Source organism: Cyclopterus lumpus, chromosome 12, assembly GCF_009769545.1.
Source record: "Cyclopterus lumpus isolate fCycLum1 chromosome 12, fCycLum1.pri, whole genome shotgun sequence".
Classification (NCBI taxonomy): domain Eukaryota; kingdom Metazoa; phylum Chordata; class Actinopteri; order Perciformes; family Cyclopteridae; genus Cyclopterus; species Cyclopterus lumpus.
Window position 1 is genome coordinate 6,597,531 of NC_046977.1, and position 19,860 is coordinate 6,617,390.

The window sequence follows — 19,860 nt, forward strand, 5'->3', positions numbered from 1 at the left end:
CGCAGTTCTCGTCGTTCCACTGTCCAAAGCTGGATCCCGTCACCTGACCACAGTCCTCACCGGGTTCCTCGCCCCAGTTGTCAGGCTGGCCCGGCAACCAGTACCTGAAACAGGAGAGAGATCATGTGGGCATTTGAAGTGCTTTCAGATTTACATATAAAATGAAACCGAATGCTTTTTCTCTGAGCCTGGAACAGAATGACATACTCTATGTATGGTATGAAAGGGCTCCCGTCACTCCACTCCCAGACCCCCTCTGAGCCGTGGTCGTTCAGGCCTATCCAGTAGATCTCTGCTCCGATTTGTGTCGTTACCCACAACTAGAAATGACATAAGAAATACATCAACCCCGATGCATGAAATGTTTTTTTCTTTTTTCTTTCACATTTTGTTTTCTGGAGGCCTGTTTTGTGCGTGCCGGCTCACCCGCTCATGAATGTCCAGAATGCTCATGAGGTTGGCGCTCTGCTCCAAACAAAACGCATTCGCGTCCAGCCACGACTTGGTATCAGTTGAAAAGAAGTAACATTTATTCTCATACTCCCTCCAGCCTTGCTGACACTGGCTCCGGGCTGAAAACACAGCAATACAACACACTGTTTGTTAGTGTGCAAATATTTTTGATGAAAACATGATGTATTGAATAGAAGAAAAGACATTACAAAAGAAAACTGCAAACATGTTCTGCCCTACTACTAATGTCCTGCTACCACCACAAGACACTGGTATTAGATGTTGATGGTCAATTAAATACATATTACACAACGGTCTGTAAATCACAATTTGACATTTCTTTAAAGTTTTAGTTAAAAAAATACGAAATTTACCCCTGGGGATGAATGAAGTAATATCTTATCTTATATATATATTGTTAAAAGTGATCAAATATGGGCATTTGTATGCACTATAAAGCTGATTTTATGATGGAAAAACATAATTAAGTCAAGCAGGAATAGTAGAATAAAATGACTGTGATTACTTTTCACGTTTAATAAGTACAAAAGTTGATTGTTTCATGAGCTGGTGAATCATTTGAATGCCCATCAATCGTAAAGGTCCCATGACAGCGCCACAGTCCAGCCGTGTGGATCAACTCTCATCCAAACGGGTGGGTAATGTTTGACTTTAACAGCTTCAGCAGGACACTATAGCATCACATGCTTCGCACGCATCCGTAACGAGTTAAAAGACCACAAGATGCCAATTTTAACCACCTCAGTCGACTCCCCATCAGAAACAAGCTTCAGAAGAAGCGATCAATGCCTAAAAGACTCAACTATCACTCCTCAGCTTGGAACCCGGAATATAATACAATGATCTGCAATTTAAATCATTTCTGAAATGTTAAAGGTTTTTTTTTCTCAGACAATTGGTAGTAAAGGAAACCAGCAGTTCATTTTATTAGAAAGGGCAGAAAGTAAAGTATTTAAACAAGTAACTAAGAAGTACTCAGGTTGAGAAGTCTCCTGTACAATTTATTGTTTATTTGTTCTAAATGTTATCTTTTTTTTCTCCCCATGTTTTCTTGTCATGCAACAATCTTCAGGTTCACATCCATCACCAGGTGCTCCATGCACTTTAAAAAAATGATGTCTTTAAAAAACACAGCACAAAGCACAAAAGTCATTCAAATCAATGTCGCCCACACAGCTGCTTCACAACATATTAAAAGCACAACTTTCAGTTCGTATTTCCTGTGATTTGTGTTTTGACACTTTTGTCTTTATTTTGAGGTTTTCCAAAAATAAAAGCGGTGCTTTCAGGTTCACATCTCTCCGGAAACCAAATGAAAGAGAGACTTACCGCAAGCAAGAAGAGCAGTGAAGCCGAGCAGCTGCAGAAACATTCTTTGCGTTCCCTCCATTTGTATTTTTTCTATATTCAGCCCTCAAAGTGTGTTTCTACGCATCCTGATAGCTTTACGTGTTTCTCCAAACTCTCCTGAAGCGAGCAGTGTGTGTGTGTGTGTGTGTGTGTGTGTGTGATGTGCTCCAGCTCCCAGGTATCACACCTCTGAGCATCATCTCTTTGGGTCGCCTCTTTTCTGCATCCACTCAGGGTCCAAAGACTGAAAGCAGTAAAACACAGATGACAAACATTCGTCCTCTCGAGTTGGCTAGTTTGATACCACGATGTGCAATATTAAGGATAACACAAAAAAAAAATCAGATTTTTGGGGGAGGATTTGGGATGATCCAACAGAATATTAAATATTGTTGCTGCTGCTGTATTTATATGTCCTGCATGTTGTTCTAAATGTAACTGTGTCCTTTTCTTTTTGGCTAATTCTGGTATTTTTGTTATACCATGTGTATTGGTTGATTTGCACTCTCCTTTTTCTCAAATACCCTAAATAATACATCTGGAAAATAGTAGAAATTCAGTGAGCTCAAGGCCCAAAGGAGGTCATATCACACAGTACATATTAATTATAATAATACAAACACATACGATTTGTTTCTTGAACATAAACTGTCAGAGGATATTGAGCTTCAGTCATCTATAAAAACCTATAAAAAAAGACTTGTTGATTATGATTTTGTGTGCACATCACATTCTACACAGTGAAACCACAAAGTCCAGAAGACGGTGTATAATAACCACATCATAAACGTTATACTGCCAGACCCACTTGCCTCAGACTGTTACTTTTTAACTGGGTTTGACAAGATGTTGCAAAACAATGAACACAAATATATTCTCATTTCCACGTTATATTGCTCAGCACTCATCAGAATCTCCTGACGCCTTCTGAAGTATACTTTTATTCATATCATTGAGAATAAAAATACCCACTAAACGGTGTCAGGTGCAATAGGAAACTAACCAACCTCTTTAGTTTTGGGCCTGATGTGCATGTTGATGGTGACTTTTCATAAACAGAAGTGAGAGAACTACAACAAACTTTATTTCTGCTTGTTTGGATCGAGTCCTGACAAAAGGCAAACATTTGGTAGGGAAGAAAAGAAAGAGAAATCCCACCAAATAAACTTGACACATAACTTTATTGTACAAATTCATACCGATACCAGGTAAACAAAAACACACAGGATGGAAGCAGTCAGGAGGAGAAAGAACAAAGTACAGTCAGATTTACAAAAGACTTAGAAAATAAGTTTCTGGCTCATTCTGGAAACAAGTTTGTTTTCAGTTTTGGTGTAAAAATTATGTACCAGGTTAATAATAAGCACCAAAAGTATGATTGCCAGTACACAGATGGTCCAATAATATGTTTATTTTTTTTATTATAACCTTATATAGCATTTCTGTATTAAAGTCATCACTCTGTCAACCTATTCTGAGAAAAAAAATCCACTTGCCAGAAATTATTAATTTTTTCATAGAAATGGCAGAAATAGGCATGAGTGTTAAATAAACATCTTTAAAACTTACTTAACGTGACATTTTTCCATTTAGGACAAAAATATTCTCAGACTTCACATCTATTCTAGGAAAATAGTGCACAGCAATGGATTAGATAGTGTAGTAGAGGATAATACCAAAGATACACCTATTTTATTATACAAAATATCCATATATTAAAATATAACGCAACCATCTGCAGAGACAAACCTCAGCTGCATCTCATACACGTCGGAAAGCGCTCTGATTAGGATTTCTGACAGTCCAGCTATCGTCAAACACAAATCTTCAATTTGAGTATCCGTCCCTGTCAGTTTGAGCAGATCTCTGTACAATAAAACTGAAAAAAAAGAGCTCGAGAGGTGCACCGTATTGCTCTGATCAGTCCTGGACCCTCAGCTAGGTTATAGTCGTCGCACCGTGCTCTATGTTGAGGTGAAGGTGGCGACTCGGGATTCAGCGGGCGTTGAACCAGATGTGCATCGACAGCTTCCAAGAGCGGCTGACGCTCTTTCTTTTGTTTGGCACTTTGCAGCTCGTCGCCTCCCACCCAGTGAATGACTTGTCCCGATTAGCAAATTACGTGATTGTTCAAACACAATTACAGGCACATTGCAGCTAAAACTGCTGCAATGTGACTTAGTTTACAGCAGTTGGAACTGCCGATAGAAAAATCCTGAAACGCACCTTTTAAAAAAAGTCTAACTGCTCTAACGGGTGTTCTCACTTATCTTGGCATAAGATCACAGACATCCTAGAAATATGTTTGACATCTTAACATTGTATTTCAGATTGACTGATGAAAATGTTAACTTTTTAACAACTTAATGTGTTTAATCTAGTGATTGTTTTTCACATCTCTGCAGAACCAACGAGTAAACCAGAGACGGTCTTAAAGAAAGGACCTGTGGAATGCTCTCATACTGGCCTACTGTATACAGGCCACATTCATAATGTGCAGTTGACCTCGTAGTTCTGAACCTAAACTCACCTCTCATTCCCGAGATGTTAGTATCAAATACCAATAGGCTCAGCTACTATTTTGCCTTACAAAAAGTCAAAATGATCTCAAGGCAGACAAACAAAAGAAAATAAAGTACAAAAACGTCTGGGTCTGGCGTGAGTGGTCGTCCCGTAACCACAAGGTAGCCGGTTCGATCCCCGCTCGCCCCATAGTTTGCATGTCGAAGTGTCCTTGAGCAAGACACTGAACCCCCCAGTTGCTCCCCGGGCGCTTCACTGCAGCCCACTGCCCCTTAATAACTAAGAGAAAAATGTCCCCACGGGGATAAATAAAAGTGTACATTTCTTCTTTCTTAAACCACATCACTGATTGCAAAAAAACACCAGCAGGAGTCAAGAGAAATGTCTCGAATGTGTCCTTGTGTCAGAGAAGACGTTATATTCGTCCGGCACTCAATCATGTGCAAACTGAATATCAGCCAAAAAACGGACCACGGCTGATGTTCAGACAAGTGACAATATTGAACGTCCCTCCGTCGCTGTATGTGTGTGTGTGTGTGTGTGTGTGTGTGTGTGTGTGTGTGTGTGTGTGTGTGTGTGTGTGTGTGTGTGTGTGTGTGTGTGTGTGTGTGTGTGTGTGTGTTTGTGTGTGTGTGTGTGTGTGTGCGTGCGTGTGTGTGTGTGTGTGTGCGTGTGTGCTTCGAGTCGTGTGCTTGTGCAGTGATCGGATCGGGTGGTGACTTGGCTGTCGGTCACCTGGTGGTAAGTGGAGCGGCGGTCACATGCAGTTGGCCACGTTGCTGGAGCCCTGGCCGACGTCCCTGATTTGGCTGACGTGAGACGAGCAGACGGCGACTCCGGCTCCGGCCCGGCAGTGAGACACTGAGCCCACCAGCTCCCACCTGAGCAAACAGAAGCACAACACTGTAAGAATAATAAGAGTACTTTCAAACAGTCCCAAACAACACGGCGGTGTTTTTTAAATGTTATTTTCCGAACAGTGTAATTAGGTTGAGCACAGTTTCAGTATCATAAAGTTTAATCTGAAAAAGACTACACGGCCACCTTTAACCTGAATATCTGATGTGCGCCTTTAACTCTGTTCAAATGTGCAGTGTGCATATTGTTGGGTTCGTATCTGATTGCATATTGAATTGCCAACAGGTAAATGTTTATTCGAGTTGTTATTTTCTTATATGTCATGCATTGGTCTACAAGAACCGAATGCAAGGTAGCGTTAACCTCTGCTCTTGAATTATTGAACACACTGAACCTGATGCATGGAACCACCTACAGTTTATCCTGATGGTTTATTGGGGATATCTGATCCTCCCAAATGCCACATCGCACAGTCCACGTTCCTCGCCTCCTCACCTGTTCATTCGAGGCTCAAAAGCCTCCACTGTGTTCAGGTAGATGTTCCCATTGTGACCCCCGACTGCGAACACTCTTCCCATTACAGTGGCCACGCCGACTCCCCCGCGCGGGGTGGTCAGCTCAGACACATACTCCCAGCGGTGCAGTCGTGGGTCGAAACGCTCTACAGAGCTCAGGGGTGAATTGTCATCAAAGCCGCCTTTTGGAAAAAATGAGAGAAAGGACTATTTAAAAAATAAAAATAAAATAAAATATCACAACAAATGTATGGTAGTGGTTTTGTGAAAAAAGATGAAGGTCGATACAGGAAACTGGCATGTATGATTTTACTTCACATGAAATATTAAGGACATGTAACTGAGCAAACAATACGCTCGGGTTTTAACAACCCATAACAGTCTGTAGGATTACGTTGTTGCTACTGGAGCAGCCACAAGCGAAGAGGATTTTATGTAAACATACGAAGTCACAACTACTGACCAGGCAAAAGGCCCAGTTTGAATGAACCTTGGATGACTCTTCAAATTCAAGTGGTACAATAAAATCATACTCGCACTGTTAATGAGTTACCAGATAGCTTTACAAAACATGAACTTTCGTCTTTCCTGATTCACCCATTTGTGTATAAATTCGTAGGGTGTGTATCTAGGAGGCATGTGACCCAGGTGTCAACATGAATAGTTCCAGTCACTGCATTACAAGCAGATGTGGACAACATACATCTTGTATTCACCGGTATACGGTACCAAGTGATCAGATCTGAAGAGATGAATATTGCATTCATTTATTCCTCTCACCCACTACATAGAGGCAGCCATTGAGTTTGCTGACTCCATTGCCCGCCCGCCGCTGGCCCATCTCGCTGATCTCCGTCCACTTGTTGAGGTGTGGGTTGAACCGCTCCACGCTGGACAGGGACGCCACGCCATCGTTGCCTCCCACCGCGTACACAAAACTCTGCCGAGGAGAAGGTGTAAAGCAGGGAAGTCCAGAATAGATATCATACATCAGTCACGATTGATGGACCTTCGTTTGAAGTCTTACCCCCAACGAAACAGACCCCACTCCTCCTCTGGGAGTGTTCATCGGAGCCACGGCGCTCCAGCAGTCACTTTCGATGTCGTAGCGCTCAACATCGTTGAAGCAGGAGTTGTCATCCAGACCTCCAATAGCATAGATAGGACCACCAAGAGCAGCCAGGGCTATACCCCTCCTGAGAAACACACATAATAGCTCAAAGCTATTCACCAAATACTCTAAGTACAATACATCAATATTGTAGAAAGAAACAGTTATGTCTTTCTATTTACTAAGACAGGAAATAACCAAATTAAATGTAGGATTAACATATCAACAGCAGAGTTTTAAACTCTAAGACTAACAGAGTGTGAAAACTAAGCTTTCAGTATAGTGGATTTGAAGCTGGAGGTTAAGTAGTTTCAGTTTTAAGGAGTAAAACTGCAACAAAAATTCTGAGGAAGAAAATAACAGAAAGGAAAGGTAGCTTTCTTTTGGTAAATTTTGATAGCACCCTCGGTCAGAATGTCAGCCAAAAAGGAAAGTCCCCTTCACATTCAGCATCTTGCAGAGTCTGTGTACCTCTTGGTGTTCATAGAGGCTTTCATCATCCACTTGTTGGTGAGGGGGTCAAACATCTCCATGTTGCCCAAGTGTTCGTTACCATCATGGCCCCCAACAGCATAAACCTTGCCTAAGGAAACCAACATCAAACAGATATGAATGTGAGTCTTTATGATCATGTGGCCACCTTTTTAACGTTCTGTAGCTTAATTATATATACCAGTAACCCGTCTTACCTCCTACAGATATTACACCCACATGACGCCGTCTGCTGTTCATTTCAGGACCAAAGAACCAACTGTTCTTCGTGATGGAGTAACACTCGATGCTGCGAAATGGGTCACCAGAACCCCCCCGGCCACCCACACAGAACAAAACCCCTGAAGAAATGGCCGGCAAGAAAAAAAGTGTTGGCTCAGTGAGAGAATACACATCATACTTTATGCACACAAAACCTCAGAATAAACACATTTTCAAAAGATGGAAAAATATACAATGAAAATATGACAACCTTCTTGAGAAGTTATTATATTTTAGTAAATCTGATTAGACTAAGCCTGTAGCTGTCACAAAACATTAACACTCGGAGAAGCATTTGGTTTCATGCGTGTAGCAATGCGTATTTCTGGGGTGATAAAAAAAAAAAAAAAGTGCTGCCATAAAATCAGTGCTTACATGCTCAAAACCAAACGCCACCATATAAGTAATACCTGCAGTTTGTTTACGGGGTATGGTGCGAACTGAATACTCAAAGTCCAGCACCACCTTGTTGCTGAGGTGCAGGTGGTAGTTCCTGGCTTCGTCCATCAGGTCGCGACAACTCAGGTTACCTTTAATCATCTCGTCCTTAGCCACTGATCCAGTCAGGAACTCGACAGGGAGCAGGGGGAGGCGCACCTGAAGGAAGACCAGCATGCACATTGTATTGTGGTTGTTAAAGTGATTACATAAGGCTGTAAACACATACTGTATGTAACACTCATTTTACACAGTGGTGTAGCTATACCTTCAGGCAATCAGGAAACTAGGTCATACAGTCTGGAGGTACTTACAAACACAAACATATGTAATCTGGATGATGCAACATTAATTCACACAAGTTAAACCAATCCACACGCTGAGATACCCTTAAGCTATGAACTCTCTCACCTGAGACATGATCTGGTCCAGCCAGGCCTCGTGCTGCTGCGGGTTTGCCTTCAGCCATTTCACCGCTGCATTGTACACCTGCGTCTCTGAATGGATATTGAGCTCGCTGGAGGACAACAATGTGCGCAAGTGCTGCGGAGACACGCAAATAAAGTCCTCACAGTCCACTACCTCGGTGAAGTGTTCGCAGGCATAGCGGTCAGCCATGTCCATCAGGTCCACACGATTGTGGCTCTCAGCGAAGGTACGCACTGCCAGGCAGTTGGTGGGGTGAAAGTGGGCCTTCATGTACTCGCAACAGGCTCTCGCTACCAACTCCACCTAATAGATTCAAGCAGAAATAAAGTAAATATTAAAAACTCATTTTACAGATGATCTATTACATAATATAAATATGTTCTTTGTATACATTGTCGTAACATTTTTAATTGCAAAAAGAAAAAAAAGGATTTAAGCACGATCACGCTTAACCTTTCTTTGAACATGCAGAACCCCTTAGTTCATGGAAAAATAATATTTATTTACCTGAAGGATGCAGGCAGCATACAGCAGTGGCTGGACGTTGTCCACAGTTAGTGTGAGCTTGGAGGAGTAGGCAAAATGCACCAGGTCCTGGATGGCATCACCATCGAAGTCCTTGATCTCTATTAGTTCCTGCTTCGCCTCGGACATCTCTGAGAGGAACATGGCCCTGAGGAAGAAATAGCCACATAGACAATACATGTGTTAACACTTTACCTGATGACAATCCATTAGGTCTTTCAGAATCATTACATTTTTGTTTATAACTATTTAAAAAGGAGATTGTCTTTTTTTATATTTTATACTACTATTATTTTCTTTTTTGGGAAACTAACAAACTGACAAAGTGGCTTGGACTGAGCCACACAAAACTATTACAGCCTATTAGCAATAGGGGGTGTTAATGCTCATGCTGATGCACAGGACGGGGAAAAGGCCATGGACATAAAAAGAAAGGCAGAGGGAGCAAGAGGAATGGCAAATCTGGAGGGGGGGTGTTTGTTTGGGTGTTGAGTTCAAATATCAATAATCTTTCTCCAGAATCGCTGACTTGAATCATTGTGCAGACTGGATGTCCACTAGTAAGAAAAACAAGATCTCAGTCTGTGTTGTAGTGAAGATTGCAGTTATAGCCCCAGTTAACAAAATGAAACATAACAACATGTAACAAACCTGAAGTAAGGGATGACACAAGCCAGCACCAGCTTGTGGCATGGTATCAACCTACTGCCAACCTACAAAATGAGAAAAAAAAAACATTAAAAAAGAAAAAGAAACAAGGCACACCTGTATACAGCATTAAAAATCTCCCCGTTTATTAATCTCCACAATATGACTGTTTAGACAAATTACTGTGATTACAGTAGCTATTTAGGGGTTAAAAGTAGAAGGACAAAAAAACACTCAACTAAAATTAGGTTCACATCAATAAATCACAACCGTAAACCTGATTTCACAAAAAACATAAACAAAGATCAGCTGAAATATGAATGGAAGACGAACAAATCTGTCTCTTTCCTTGAGTCTGGATAGAGTGACCTACCTTCAGAGTGACGTCACAGAGCTCTCCTACTTCATAGAAATGCCTGAGGGAGTTATGGAAGTCCTTCCAAGCCTCATGAGCCTCAAAGACAAAGGACCCATCGGGCTCGCAATCTGCTTTCGATGTCCTGTTTACGGGTCGCTTGTCTTTGGGCTTCAGCTGCTTGGCATGGTCTTGCACCATATCCCCCGGTGCCATAGCTGGCTACAGGTAACAACACCTTTAAGAGAGAGAAGAGTTAGACAGAAATAATCTCTTAATCAATGTTTGATCAGTAGAATTGAGAGGAAATATCAGCAGCAACAACTGTTATAGTAAATTCCCCATTTCAGTCTTTTTGTATGAGCACATTAAAATCATTCATTGGTTTTAACACCTCAGCTGTAAAGGTTTGGCTTGTTTTCACAGTTTTGTATCTTTGTTAATTTGATATTGATGGGCTTTGAACTGTTGGCCACAAAAACCATGACTTTGAAGACGTCTTACATTTTGGGAACTGGGGATTCGCATTATTATATTCTAAACAAAAATAAACTCAGGAATTGAAAAAAATAGACTGATTGAAAATAATCAAATACAATTGTTTTTAAAGGCTGTGAACAAAATAATAGAATTGCCACCCATCCCTAGCGATAAGCAGGCCAAATGTTCACTGCTATTTACTGCGTTGTGTTAGAATAACTTGCAATTTGAAATGAAACCCCAACACAGTGCAAATAACATTTTAAAGGCTTCAATGGAGGAAACAAAGGGAAATTAGTGGTGGAGGACATTGCTTGCCAGCTGAGCAAGTTTGGTCAATATTCCTCCCCCTTTCAGTGTCACTTCCACTTTACTCATTTAGCAGAGACTGGAGATAAACGTGAACAACACAGGACATGCACATTCCTCCAAGCTAACATGACACACCATGCAGAGAATACTGTGCAATCAAACCCAGAAAGAAATCCTACCTATTGCTGAATCAGATGAAATATCTCCACAGTTGATATGTCACAGAAAAACTGAGAGCAGACAGCAGAGTCCAAAGCTCCACCCACACCTTACAGATGATGCTCTGTCTCTCCTCTAAGCTATGTCTCTGAAACTGAATAGACTCAGTGTATCGCCCCCTCATCACCAGTCCTCTCAGCTATAAGAGCAGAAACATCAAGCCCCATCATATGCACTAGAGATCAAAGACTCTCTCTCTCCACTTCTGTTCTCCCAGACTTCATCTTTTCAACCACATGTCGGGACTTTGAACTCGGTGAATATTGCAAAGACAGATTCAGGGAACACTTAAGGCCTTAAGATGATAACATCCTCAGTTGTATTATTTATGAGGGAGTGAGATCCTCAATAATTTAACGACCGATGTAATCGCACAACTCAACTCCACCGGGTACACACTGAAAAACAGTATGTGCCAAACAGCAACCTCTTTTTAAATGCATCCATATTTTGTATGCGTTTGCCATCTGCATACAAAAGGGACTCTCCCAAAGCAACCAACATACCACATTTGGAGAGAAAACAATGTACCCAAAAGATGAGTGTTGAGGGGAACACAGCAACTACCCTCTCTGCTGTGTTTCCATGGTTTGGCCTTCGCTCAGAGTATTGTGAAAGCAATTACCGAACTAATGAGCTTGCTTTGCTGCACACTGAATTACTAAACTTCTCTCACCACTTTTTAACAAATCGAGGTTGGGGCAGCTTGTGAAAAAGAGTAATCAAAAGTCAAAGATTACTTGCTGTGCAGTCACATATGCACTTTTTAAAACGCATGATCTTTGCATCCTTCAGATCACATACACAGTGACGTAGTAGATAAAGTAGTCCTCACCAACTTTAGTCTTGCACATGTCCAACATGTACAATAAGGTGACACGTATAGTACGAGGATGTAACATGTACAACAAGCTAGTTGGCTGCTTAATGTAAACGACAGCTAGCCTCTATTCTACAGATGCCCTTAAGTATTTACACGTGTCTTTGGTGTACGAGCCGGGTAAAATACATAATATCGGGCTTCACTGTTAAGAAAAGTTTAGATAGGATGTAAAACATCCACCACACGTCAACAGCTAGTGAGGGTGAGCTCGGGTTGTGGTGACGTTAGTCGTGAACTGGGCACGTTCACGGCGTTCAAAAGAACGTTTTAAAGCCACCGAGGCTCAAAATTAGACGTAAATTAACGTTTAACGGTTGACTAACGTTAGCTTGTTTGCTAACGGCAACTAGCAAGCGGAGTTAGCATCCGTGCGCGAGCTAACGTTAGCTGGCAGGGGGGGGGGGAAGAAACACATTCAACCGGGAGTTTTTAGCGGAAATACTAACGCTAATTAAGAATGCAACACATTACATTGAACAGTCGTTGCGCCAGGTAAAACATATTTCATTTAACGTTAGATACCTCATGTCGTAGAGAGAATTAAGATGCCGGTTTCATTGAGCAGAATGTTTGGCATTGGCACGTTTGTTGTGATTCCAGGTGCCTCATGGGTATTGTAGTTTTAAGGCATTACCATGAAATGCTTATCAGAAGCGCATGCCAGTTTTATAATGGCCTCTTTTGTTTTTGAAGCAGATCAGTGTGAAACAAAGTGTAACGCAACGTTATTTCTTTCCCAATCAAAAGCAATGACTACTGATAAACAATGTCAAAGTTGATAAACACATAGTGTCACACTCTTTAGTTATGATTGAATGGTCACCTTCCTGTAGAAGAGTTCCAGTAAATTAAACTGACATGTTGAAAAATAAGTCACTACCCTACAGAGAAATGTGCAAAGTAGGGAAATGTTAGACTGCAATTACAGTTGTTATAAAACTATATTGGACAATCAACTCTTGTATAAAATGATACATTAACACTGTCCCATACTGATTTGAGTTTTATTTACTGTAAATCAGTGCTGCGTCTACAAATTTCAGCTGTAAACATACATATGGAAAATAGGTCATTAATGTGGGCAGATGTTATACTATATATTATAATACAGAGCCTCAAAATACCATTTGTGGGGTTTACACCCATTGATGCCTGAAAAAAGAAACAATTTTCTTGAAACTGTCACAGCAGTGTTACAACGGTTAGTGCAATTCTTAACAAAATGTATGCTTTGTATGAATTATACTTTTTCTTCTTTCTTTTCAAATAAAGACGTGGCTAAAATGCATAGTTTAAGGTTAAAGACTTAAAATTTGTTCTCAGATAAAAACAGAAACAGTCACACAATAATTATCAACAAATGTTTATTTCAGAGCAGTGTAAAATGTATGCAGTTCATCCACTGAAAATGACATTAATAAACTGTTTTGCAGGCTACTTGAAGGATGTACAATAATATTTGATATCGTCACCACCGGACGGCCACCACGAAGCAAATATAACAATGATGTCCGCGTGTCCTACTTGTACTGCTTCTTCTTTTTCAGGAGTGTGTCCCGTAGAGCAATCTGGATAAGGAAATCAAAAACATGTCCAGTTGAAAAGCCACTCATATTAAACGCGGTCAACAAACAGTAGCTAATGTGTGACTTACCTGTTTGTCTCTGAAGGAGCGTTTGCCTTTGCTTCTAACCCCCTGACTGTGTCTCATCATCATGAAGTTCTTCGTCTTCCTCTTCTCCCTGTTGCTGGTGCTGGCGTGTGGGTTCAGCTTGGTGTGCTTCTTGACAAAATCCTTCCGCTCTGGCCGCCCCGCCTGGAAAATAAAAACGCATCATTAGAGCTGAATTGGTTAGTAGATCAATAAATTGCTTGAGCAACAGAAAATTAATCAAAAGAAAGTTTTTAACACTCAAAATAAAACAGAATGTTGTTCCGTTTACGACTTTACTAATCCAATTATTAGCCGGAAAACATTTATTTCTCACTCGATAATGCTAGATAATTACCACCAGTAACGTACGAGTGTCGTAATCCACAATGTTTCAGCTGGTAAAGCAACTATGATTAACTAGGAATAGTTTAAACCACCCGACAGTTAGCACTAGGGTTTACCCTTGCTGTAGCCAGGCGCGATTCCTTGTCTTCTTTTGGCTTCTTATGCAGTTTCTCAATATTCCTCAAGGTCAGCAGCTCTCCTCTGAAGGATATGGGAAAAAACAAGTAAAAACCTCAGTACAATCTCCTATATTTACCCCCCGCACACAATTTTTGTTTTGTTTTATCTTTGTAAATGCTTTACACTCTTTGTTAAAATAGCTTTCTAACCTGTTCTCGTCTTCATCGTCGAGGTCCACGTTTGCCCTCTTCTGGCCCTTGCCTGGTGCAGCGTTGATCTCCTTGGCCAGCTGTGCCAAACGGATCTTCTTGAATTCATCTTGAGTGAGGAGCCTGCTGCCGCTGACCACCGCCGCTTTGGCTTTTCTTTCCTCGACTGGCATATTCTGAAGCTTCTCCGCCTTACACACACACACAAGTTTTATATTAGAACAAAGAGGCCACACAAAATTAACCATCAGCATTTGAATAAGCGATCCAGTTTTATTCTCACCATTTCTCCTGTGTCTTCATCAGATGAGTGGTGAACATCCACCCAGTCCCCATCTTCACCACCATCACTCATACTGGCGCTCTCCCAGCCATCTGATGTACGATATAAAAAATGCGACAAATATAGATCTCTATGCAAACATGGACACACTGGATTCTGATCAGTTCAGCCACATCCTATAGATTCAATAATAATAAAAAGCTGCTCACCATCGTCTTCCTTTCCCTCTTTGACCCCCTCCTCCACCTCCACCTCCAGGACTTCAGCTCCAGGAATGTAATCTTTAGCCTCCAACTCTCCGTAGTCTTTGATCTTGGCCTCTCCTGATGCTTCAGTGGGTCTCCCCTGGACAACAAGTGGCACAATTATTTACATTTTAATAGACAGCGCTTTGTCAGTATCACTATACTCACTTTTGTTGAATGTGTCAGTTTGTTTTTTTCTAGTACAAGTCGTTGCTCACCCTGTCCCTCTTGTGTAGCATCTTTGGGTTAAGACTCCTGAACAGCTGGATCAGTCCCCTCGCAGACATCGTCACATCTGAACGCAAATAGACAAAATCATGTTGTTTTGTGAGTGAATATACATGTACATGCAGAGATTATATATATATACATACATACATACATACATATATATACACACACACACACACACACACACACACACACACACAACCCCTTATTGCATTCAGATTTGTGATTTAAAGAAAATACTCACTCTTGTCCTTGTGGATCTTGTACCGAGCCAGGTCCTGCAGCAAGTCTTCATTGAGGGCGAGCGGACAGCGGGCTGTCAGTTCTTTGATGGCATTGATGCTTGATACAAAAAAGAAGTGTTGAATTTACTATAACACGGTAACGTAATACTTGGCATGGTAGTTACCAAAAAATAAATAAAAATTTATGGAATTTGTATTTCTGAAATATTCCCATCACATTTTACACCATGCAAACTTTTGACAACTCAAACCAGAAAGTAGAAATAGCTGCTACTCACCCCACAGTCATAACCTCCCCAGAGTTTCTGTCTGTCACAAAGTTGTTGGCGATGGTCATGATTACAGGTTCGATGGTCTGCACAAGTGGGAATGTGTGAAAGGTTTATACAGGAATCCGTATATTACATCCACACGTGCTGACAGAACATGAGGGCTTAATGTACCTCTGGTGGGACCAGTGGATGGGCAGCCTGGGCGGCACACAGGAGAACCTTTGTCACCTCTAGAAAGGCAACAGTCTGTTTAAGGCATCTCATCAAAAGAGGTCAAAACACTTTAACTTTCTTAATTGGGAGTTATTTTTACCTCTTTGATGGGGCTGTAGAAACCTCTGAACAAAGGGATAGAAATTGAAGAGGAAGAGCTGGAAAAGAATAAGAAGAGTATTACGCTTTTATTATTATTATTCAAGAACCCTGTCAGTCAAAATTGCTTAGCTGTCGTTATTGCAGAGTACTGCCCTTGAAAATAAATGCCGGCAACGCTTATCATGCACATTATTCATGTAAACTTTGCCAATATTCATGAGGGCCAGTTTTACAGCAAGTCATCTGCCATCACGCTACACAAGGAGTGCACAAGCTAGCTGAAGAGAGCCACGTCACTCACCTCGTGGATTCCCACCAGTCTGGATATGAACTCCATCATCATCATCTTCACCTCGAAGCGCTCTTTGGAGCCTTCCAACTGCTTCAAGAGTTTCTCAGAGAAATCTTTGTAAAAAAGAAAAAAAGAAGAAAAGATAGTTAATGTAAACTGTTGCACAAATGACCCTGAACAAATTATTTGTGCTGCGGATGTCGTGGACAAGCCAGGTGAGTCTACCTTGCGGATCGTGGATGAGGTGAATAGCAGAGAAATTGAACACTTCAGGCTTCTTCTTATTCTTATGTTTCTGCACAAAGAGTCAGAACAACTAAGTTTATTAAATTGAACACAAATGACACAATACAAGTCATGACATAGGAGTTACAAGAGTGGTACCTTGAGGACTTTCATGGCCTTTTCCATCTTCTTCTTGTTTTTGCAGGTTTTCTTGCCAGTGGAGTATCTCACCTTCAGGTCTCGGACTGTTGGTCCCTCCGGCTGTGACATTGACAAACACATTAGTATATCTTAAATATGCATTAAACAAAAATGACCTCCTGTACTGAAAAAAGTATCACTCAACAAATTTTTATATTTTTTTGTTACTTGCCTCGGAGTCTGAATCACTGTCATTTTTCTCATTCTCGTCTTTGCCCAGAAAGAATTTAAGACCGGCAACAAGGATCTAAACAGGAAGAGAGGCCGGTGAGAATGTTCAGGGCTGCCTCTCACACAATATAATAAGAAAAGCATTGCTTTCAATGTGAGAAAACATACCTTTGTAACCTTAGAGAAGCACGCCGTCGTTATGACATTAACTGTTTTGGCATCATTCCTGCGACAAATAAATAAAAACAATCAGACTAAAGAAGCAAGAAATAGTAAGAATGTCTTGTAGAGTAAGTATAAACAAAACCCACCATATGTTTCTTTTGTAAAGCTCCACCATTACGTCCAAAGAGATCTTCGCTGCTAAGGGATTACTGTCTCTCAGCATGGTGTACATGAAGTTCTGTAACGTCTGAAACGCACAACATTGTCACACATTATAGTATTTGAAGCTGCTGTAGTCAAAATTAAAAACGTAACACGTGCGAGTACTTACGGTGTTAACTTTGTTGTTTTTGTGCTTGGCATTGATGTTTTTGATATCTGCGACAATGTGTGTGTACAGTGTCTGTGGGGAAAGAGAAGCAAATGTTTACTTTTGGAAGGGGAAGAACGATTAAATATATGAATACAGAAATAAAGGTAGTCTGTAATAGTTATAGATTAATTGCTATATAAGGAAATCAGACATGAGCATAAATAAAATGAGTAAAATTAGCTTGGTATAATAAATTGTCAACAATTTCACCTCACTCAAAACAACTACTTCTAATTAGAAATGATAAGAGCAGACTTTATTAATGTGAGTCTACAATTTCATGGGAAAAATTTAATAATAGGGCTGCAACTAGCAATTATTTTCAATATGAATGAATCTGCGGATTATATTCTAGCTTTAGCGTTTAATTGTTGGGTCTTTAAAATGTCTAATCGTTGCAGTACTACATGACCACATGCTCAGATAATATATGTTGGAGGGCGGAGAGCAGTGCTCTGACCTTTCTGAGAAGTTTATCGTGACATCGCAGCAGCTCAAAGAAGAGCTCCAGGAGGCTGGTGGGGTCGATCAGATTTTTATTCCGCAGAAGAATCAGCGCTTTGCAAAAAGTCTGACAAAGACAGGAAAAACAAACAAAAACATCTCAACACCAACAGACATTTGCATAAATATCAACAAACTAATGTGTTGCCAGTATTGTCAATTACTGGATTATATGGATAGTAACATATAGTCTCACCATTCTGATGTCAGACTCTATCATTGTGTGATGACTCATTAATAACCCGGACAGCTCTTGTGGAAAGGTGGACAGCTGCTCCAGGTAGCAGTGGGCAACCTGAAGGACAAGAACTTTAATTACCAAGTACATTTACTCACGTCATACTTCCACTAGAGTACATCTAAGAGGCAGATATACTTTTTATTCCACTATATTTATCCGGCGACTCACTAATGGATACAAGCGTAACACGGTACCTGAGCGAGAAACATGACAAGATCTGCCAGCTCCTTGTTCGGCTTGTCAGGCTGCAGTTTGAAGATCTGCAAATTGGACTGGTAGTGCCGGTACTGCTGCTGAAACTGTTGAAGGAACAACAACCGCTAGTTATTAGTTACTGCAGAAAGCCTACTAGCTAGCCCCGTTAGCACTTTTGGCTAACAACACTTACCTCTTCTACGTATGACTGCGGATCTCTTTTTATAAGATTCTGCAGCTGCGGCAAATTGTTTGGCAGCTTGTTGTTGTTTCGCCCCGACATGTTTAAAGAGTATCTTTACCCAGTGAATACAGAGAAAAGTCTGAAGAAAACAACGCTTTACAAGGCAAGCGTGGCAAGTGTGTAGGCTGCCATTTAATTGCGGTGGAAAATGTCACTTCCGGTCATAAACACGTCACTTCCTCCTTTATTAAAGGGCGACCATGTTGACCATGTTGTTGATATTTACTTATGCGCTGCGGTTCTAGGGTGTTTAACATATAGTATACAATAATGTTATACACATCTAACTTTTTATATCTTTTTTTAAAATTTGGTTTTATTTCTGTTTTAAGAATAAAGAGAAAGGCAACATGTTTGATAGAGCATATTTTTAATGCAATTAAGTAAGAAAAGTAAAAAACAAAAAAAACAAGTTGTGAGAGTTCAAAAAAATGTAAATAAATATACTAAAAACAACGTGATGTAAATATAAAAACATGCAAAGACTGTTCACACAACATCCCCAACTCCCTTCATGTTTCCCTCCCCCCAAATACATTTTTACAACCATTCAAGATTCTAATGGTTGCATTGTGTTTATTGGATGGTCTTGCACACCGTTCTTGACCAACACGTAAATTAAGTCCAACTCATGTTAATCACATGCTCAATTAATGTAAGTCACGGATGACATCCTACCTTAAATTGACAAGAGCAGAACATAATTTGATTTAGGACATTTTAGGAGCCATGTCATTCGAAACATAAGTGTCAGGAGAACTTGATGCCGCACAGAAAGACAGCTAACTGCATGGCTAGCATATCCTTCCAGTGATGACACCAGGATGTTGAACACTTCCAGGGCCATACCAGTGTAGAACAAAGCCTTCTGGACATTTTTAAGTAACAAGCACCCAGTCTCATGACATTGAGCTGTCTTATTATGCACATCTTCTCCACCGCCCGTCTTGAAAAAAAACATGATCATGTGCGTGAACTAAATGGCACTGTGGGTCTCGGGGATTTGCAGAATTTGAGACGCGAGCGTGCCCCGAGAGATTCGAAGTGAAGTCACGTCTGTCAAGGACACAAAAAGAATGGAGAGTTAGGAGTGACAGATACTGTATGTCTGAATAAGTTCTATGTATATAGGTGGGGATGACAAAACTGTGTCAACAAAATACAGTGCGTGTCAACACAAAGCCGATGATGTTGGTAGCCTTCCAATTTAGGGTTCAAATGAACAACTCCTTTATTAAAAAGATGAATGGTTACAATCCATTGCATGTTTAATCACTGCAAAAACACACTGTTGTGTCCCTTGAATAATTATTTGAGACTTACATCAATTATTAGACATCATAATATGCTGTTTTTCCAAATTACAATATAGAACATAAACAATATGCAAGGATGGGTATCAGTAGAAAAAAATACATAGCAATACTACCATGATTTTGTGCAAAAAAGAAAAATTA

The 19,860-nt window shown here is 40.6% G+C and overlaps 2 protein-coding genes across 2 annotated transcripts; both read right to left on the reverse strand.

Moving 5' to 3' along the window:
• Positions 1–2,986: 2,986 nt before the first annotated feature.
• On the reverse strand, positions 2,987–12,483 carry klhl8 (kelch-like family member 8). Its single transcript, XM_034547481.1, has 12 exons — positions 12,396–12,483; positions 9,998–10,217; positions 9,628–9,689; positions 8,959–9,124; positions 8,434–8,754; positions 7,995–8,181; positions 7,521–7,664; positions 7,303–7,414; positions 6,748–6,916; positions 6,501–6,660; positions 5,701–5,902; positions 2,987–5,228 (listed from the first exon to the last, which is right to left on the reverse strand). The coding sequence occupies exons 2-12, from the start codon at positions 10,193–10,195 to the stop codon at positions 5,105–5,107; spliced, it is 1,845 nt and encodes a 614-aa protein (XP_034403372.1). The 5' UTR covers positions 10,196–10,217; positions 12,396–12,483; the 3' UTR covers positions 2,987–5,104.
• Positions 12,484–13,220: 737 nt separating this feature from the next.
• On the reverse strand, positions 13,221–18,566 carry sdad1 (SDA1 domain containing 1). Its single transcript, XM_034546670.1, has 22 exons — positions 18,353–18,566; positions 18,159–18,263; positions 17,920–18,018; positions 17,680–17,790; positions 17,178–17,249; positions 16,993–17,093; positions 16,850–16,907; positions 16,683–16,757; positions 16,469–16,570; positions 16,310–16,379; positions 16,094–16,197; positions 15,791–15,848; positions 15,649–15,707; positions 15,484–15,560; positions 15,205–15,302; positions 14,948–15,024; positions 14,694–14,829; positions 14,485–14,576; positions 14,202–14,392; positions 13,989–14,073; positions 13,528–13,689; positions 13,221–13,441 (listed from the first exon to the last, which is right to left on the reverse strand). Exons 1-22 carry the CDS (start codon positions 18,440–18,442, stop codon positions 13,394–13,396), a joined length of 2,070 nt encoding a protein of 689 aa, XP_034402561.1. The 5' UTR covers positions 18,443–18,566; the 3' UTR covers positions 13,221–13,393.
• Between the last annotated feature and the right edge of the window lie 1,294 nt (positions 18,567–19,860).